The 6,000-nt window shown below is 37.6% G+C and overlaps 1 protein-coding gene across 4 annotated transcripts in view; it reads left to right on the top strand.

Annotated features, from left to right (window-relative positions):
* Positions 1-910: 910 nt before the first annotated feature.
* The window catches only part of LOC105214731 (ammonium transporter Rh type B-B), a 32,639-nt gene continuing 27,549 nt past the window's right edge, over positions 911-6,000 (top strand). Inside the window, exons 1-2 of one of the 4 annotated variants that reach the window (XM_054228682.1) lie at positions 932-1,252; positions 1,359-1,955. In XM_054228682.1, coding sequence (XP_054084657.1) covers positions 1,796-1,955 — 160 coding nt within the window. In that variant the 5' untranslated portion in view covers positions 932-1,252; positions 1,359-1,795. Of the gene's footprint in view, positions 1,956-6,000 lie in introns of all 4 variants that reach the window. The other 3 variants (XM_054228681.1, XM_054228683.1, XM_011188317.3) reach the window with 3 other exon arrangements.

Raw genomic sequence — 6,000 nt, 5'->3', positions numbered from 1 at the left:
TATGCGTATGGCTATTCCTTGAGCATCTTAACCTCATTTAAATGCCATGCAATTTACATATACAACAATTAGGTTAAATTTTTTATTCGCAGCACAAACACATGCATTGCTGGCATTGTCTGCTAATTTCGGCATAAATACTTAATGCGCAACAGCAAAATTGAAATCAATTGTTCTACTGCATTTAAGCACATTAAAGTGCATACATACATATGCAAGTACGGTATAATTGAAATAAAGACGTGCTGACCAACTGATTGAAAGTAACGGTAGTAAAAACGTAATTTTACATTTTGTTGTTTTTTTTATATTTTTTTTTAAGTTATGTAGTAAAGAGCCCTCAAAGCGGCGAACGTGTGTTGCTTTTCACTATTTATGTACATACAAATGTAAGGCATTCGAAAGTAATTATAGTCGTAAATAATTGAAGAGGAATACAAGCATTTTGCAAGCATATGTAAATATTTACAAAATACATGCGCTGGAACGAAAAATTCACTCTGGACGTTGGCGCATATGTTATAAAAGGGGGGCGCGCGCAACGTGAAAGACAAAGGCGTAAACACATGCGATAAATTAATATAAGCTGCCGCTTATGCACGACCAGTCAACAGTTATTATATTTTTTTTGTGTTGCAATGAACTAAAATCAGTTTATATGTGTATCTTTTTACTACACAAACAAACAGACAGGCGCGCAGTAACGCACACTTATCGCGCCTAAATACCGCTCGAGATCGGAATACAGCTGCTGCTGGTGTCGCGAGCGACGCTGCGCCACCCTGCGCTTGCGGCGCTGTCGTCAACGCCACCCCCAACCAACACCGCACTCAGCCAAACACACGCGCGCGCCGCCTAAAATTTTCTCACAAGCGGCTATCTAGCGCGTCGGCTGTGCGACTGTGGCCGCGCGGTGGTCGGCGGATCATCAAATCACTCAGCGGCAGCGTCAAATTTCGCACATACGTGCGCCAGTCGCGCATAACACACGACTAAACTTCTCAAATATTCCCCAACAGTTGGGCGTTGCGGACACACACCAGAGCCCCAGCTAGCTCGAATAAGCATAGAATAAATAGACTGCGCGCAAAAGTTTTCCAGCGAAAAGGAAGTGATACTCTGCTCAAGCGCTTAGGGTGCACTTGCCAACGCGCACAAACGGTGAATTGTGATTTTGTGCATAAATTCGGGAATTAAAAAAAATATATGAAATAACGCGAAAATCTCGCGCGCAGTTGTTGCACGTCAGCGCGTAAGTGTGAAACGCATGCGAAACGTGAGCGAAAGTTTTTTTGACAAATTTAATATTTTCGGCGTTCTGAATTTTTTTCTTGTTGTTGTTGTATTTGTATTTGCAGCATCAATACAGCTTGTGTGAATTTCGCATAAGACACGCGCGCGAAACTTTTAACGCGAACGACAAGCGCATTGAACTGATAAACCGACATTTTCGCCGTGCGCTGTGAGCGCAGATCCTTGCTGCCGCGCGCCGTACGTATGTGTGTGTGCCGCTACTAATGCTGCTACTTAGCACAAGCATCTCATATTGAGCTGACAATTTCGTGGCAAAGCTGTGCGCAAATAAATTCCTTCACGTGCATTTACTGGAGACACACCCTCACACACACTCACATACATACAAATCCATATAAATACAGCGACTCCACAATCCGTCGACACCGCCGCCACACTTAAATAAGTTCAGCGCTCCTTTGCTTGTGTTGCACGCCGTGCAATTGCTTGGATTCAAATTCTTTTGCTGCTGCTGCTTTTGGTGTACATCCGTTGTGACAAGATGCATTCGCCCGTCACCAAAGTGACTGGATTCATTGTCCTGATGATTGTGCAAATAATCTTACTTGCACTCTTCTGGCTGTTCGTGCGTTATGGCGATGAAGCCTTGCCAGGCTCTGAAGGCAGAGAATTAGGCGAACCTCACGTTTCCAAATATCCGCGTGAGTATCTTGACAAAGTGTACGAGTATTTTCTCAATGGATTTCAGCCTTTAGCCTAGTTGTAAGTGTGCTGTAAGTGAAAGGCGTTAACTGCAGTCTGTTATGTGCGAAGTTAAGTGTGAAGAGTGTATTTGCCAGCAGTGGGAATGTAAAGAGAAATATTTATTTTTAGTTATTTTTAGTATTGGTGTGAACGTGTTTATCTGTCTTACCTTTTATATTTGCTTTTATTGTCGTGCTGGTTGCTAAGTCTCCAGTTGTAAGCAAAGCAAATCCTTCGTAGTGGACTTTATCTGACCAGGTTGAAGTACCAAAAGTAATGATGCAATTGAGAGAGAATCAAAAGGTACATGCTTGACAAAGAAAACATGGAATGAAAAAAACTATATTATAACCAGTAAAATTATTGTGAGCATTCCAGAAGACTGTTTTAAAAGGGTTTTTTATCGCTATAACAACAACAACAACAATAAGTGTACTAATTTTAAATATACTGCTATTCTCCCGAAGTGAAAACCGATCCAATTTTCTATGACAGAAATACTAAAAAACAAAAAAATCAGTTCTTATTGTAAGAATATTAACCGATACCTTACATGGAGACCTTTTTTCATGCGATAATATTATTAGCTTAGGACTCAAAAGTCAAAACTTTTTGGTTATGTTTCCGATACATATAGCTAATATTTGTGGTAATGAAGTCCACTACCCTAATGGATCGAAGAGACCTTAAAACATAATCGAGTTTTAGACAAAACGTATTGAGAATAAAGGACAACTTTACACCACTACTAGGCAGGCGGGCTATATGGTGGATGCGATAAAACCTCCCATCCGAGCTCCCGTAGCTTCTGACGAGTCATCAATTAAGTGTGTAGTCTGGCGTTGGCTGGTGGAACACTACACCATTACTGTTGGCCAATTCTGGACTGGACTGGACACTTTTGGTCGATCACCTGCTTCAAGCGATCCAGTTGTTCGCAGTAGATGGTAGAATAAAGCGTCTGGCCATATGGGAGCAGCTCATAGTGGATGATTGCCTTCTAATCCCATCAAACACATAGCTAAACATTCCTGGCCGTCAATCCCGGCTTGCCCACTGTTTGGAATGATTCACCGGCTTTCGACCACGACCGTTTTCGCTTGATATTGTCGTATGTGTTTCATTTTTCAACGCCAGTCTCCATCCGCTTCAAAAATGGGTCGAGTTCGTTACGTTTCAGCAGCATATCGCAGGCGTTGATTCGGTCCAGAAGGTTTTTTTGCGTCAAATCATGCGGCATCCTTTTTTGTGTATCCAGCCTTCTGCAGATGGTTTAAAATGGTTTGGTGACTAACTCCCATCTCCTGGGCGATGTCACGAGATGCCAAGTGCCGGTTTAACTCGATGTTTTCCATGATTTGATCGGTATTCGTCGTCACAGGTCTTCCGCCAGCTGACTTATCCATAGTGTCGTTTTCACCCACTCTGAATCGTCGAAACCATTTCTCCGCAGTTCGATGTGGTATAGTACCAACCCCCAAAACACCATTAATCTCACGCAACGTTTCTTTAGCGGATTTGCCTTTAACGACGGAAAACTTTAAAACAGCGCGAATTTCGGCGTTACTGAACTTCATGTATCGATACTAATCATGCATAGCGTCGTTTTATAGGTTATGTGTTATGAGCTCTGTAGCGCTTTATTTATAGCCGCAAAATTCAAAAGACAAAAAGGCGGAAGAGAAATATTTGCCGACCTAATATATTAAAATGTTCAATTTAGTATAAATTTTACCAAAATCTCCCACAAAGCAACGTAGATCAGTTTTATTTAAAGAAAAAATCGTTGCACAAACACTCATTGAGTCCATTATACTTCCCAAGGGATTTCATAGTGATCGCCACTCGTTAGCATCTGTTGATCGAATTAAATTTTTATAACAAATTATATGTAAAAGACACATACAAATATCCCTAGGCCTTACTTTAGAATATCTTAGATTAAAGTAAAGAATTAGCTACCCTCACTCAGCCAGCTCCACTGGTATTAAATCATTACATGTTAATTTAAGTGAGAGGACTTCACAAAGCACTTTGTAGCTTGTATTTTCAAATTCTTACAAAATGTTTTTGTGTTAAAAAAATATGTATATTATTCTAAATAGAACAATAGAAATGTGTTGAAAATGTGTTTTTCAAAAACCCAACCATAAACAACCAAACTACATTCCCATAATTCCTGTATACACACAACCCTATGAGTCACAAGACCCGACTTAACATTTCACTTGACATGTGTTGATGGACAGGTGAAAATAAAATGTTGTAAATTAATATTAAATCATCAACATCACAGTTAGCTACTCCATATCAGTGTGTATGGTAATCATATTTAGTTGTGGGGTACTAAAAAACCAGAAACAATGATTCTTATACACAGATAAATCAACTCGGTATCAAATAATAAATAAAAAACAGATATCAAACCATTCAATATTTGTGATTTAAAATGATTTATAGAATATGTTAGATATTATTTCTCACAGTTCTACAACTTAATCTACCAACTTTAAAGTTGTAAGTCACGAGGTTCTTGGCAAATATGCTAATAGCGTGTTAACAGCTAACGTTACCTCTATTAGCAGTACGAAAATATTTGCATATCTATCAGCAAAATGCATAATATGAAAATCTATTAGCTTGCTTTCACACAAAGTGATTTTCAATAACTTACAATACATAAATACACACCTAAACAGTTGAAATATGTGAGTATGTGAGGACCATAAACAACCGAGCGCTTATCACAACGGTGCGAACATTTTTTCAGCCGTCAAAGTAGCAAAGCGTGTACCAGCGAAAAATTTTGATAAATGTCTACATTTCTAAGTGCATGTGTTTGTTTGTGTAATTTAGACACTGCTCCGTAGCATTGGCGCCCTTAGGCTGAAAAACTTTGACGTTTCACATATGTTCGGATACAAGTTGTCAATCAAAATTTTTGCGCAATAAAATGATACAATCAAAAAATAAAAACAATAACAAAAGCAAAGTGGGTGGGAAACGCAATTTTGCATACTTATCGAATGTACTGTGTTGTGCACTAAATTATACGAATATATTCCTATATAGTACAGTGCTTCCGACGCTTTAATTGCTGATTGTATCGCTGTGAGCTGTCTATTAAAAATGAAAAATTGATTCGCTTGCGTTTTGACGCTTGAATTTTTAAGTGAATTTCTAATAGCTGTTTGGCTTAGCACATTCTTGGTGGCAATACAAACTCAAAAGATATTAAATATAAATATACAGGTACTATAGTCAGCATATTGTCGGTAGTATACATTGAGTTACTCATACGCCAAGTGGCACATAACGGCGAAACCTTCATATTTACTTTGCTAATGTATAAATATGTACATATATAAATTTATACATTTAAATATTGATTGATTGACAACATTTTAGCATGAAAATCCATTATAAATATTTTTGTAATCGATTTCACTTTTAATCTAGTTAAGATATAGGTTCATTTTAGACATGAAGCTCGCTGAGTCTCTATAACTTTGTAATATGTTTCAGGGTATAATCAGAAATATTGTGGAAGACAGAACATAATGCTTAAGACAAAAATCCGTGCTCTAAATTAAAATATAGATCAATATAAAGCCTGGGCTATGTTCAATCAATCAAATATTTTTTTTTTTTTTTTTGTATGGGCCTTAGGGTGTTGTAAGCTTTCGCGAAGGGCAATCGTCGAACTTCTTAAAGATGGATACTTTAATCAAAAATAAACTAATTTGAACTTTAAAAAATCGTGCTTTGGAAAATATTGTTTTCAGCAGGGTTGCCACACATTAAAAATTTTTATAATAAAATAAAATTGTACTAATGAAAATAAATATTTAAAAAACAGAAAATATATTATGCATTCGTTTATTGCAGCTATTTACTGAAAGAGTTGCCACCTGAACAAAAAATGTATTGATTTTATTTTTTTTATATTACTTTAATTAAAGTAATGTTATTTATATGAGAGCTAGCGGAAGTTATGACCCG

The sequence above is a fragment of the Zeugodacus cucurbitae genome, chromosome 4 (genome assembly GCF_028554725.1).
Source record: "Zeugodacus cucurbitae isolate PBARC_wt_2022May chromosome 4, idZeuCucr1.2, whole genome shotgun sequence".
Classification (NCBI taxonomy): domain Eukaryota; kingdom Metazoa; phylum Arthropoda; class Insecta; order Diptera; family Tephritidae; genus Zeugodacus; species Zeugodacus cucurbitae.
Note: the sequence above shows the minus strand (reverse complement) of the source record. Positions and strands in the feature narration are given on the sequence as shown.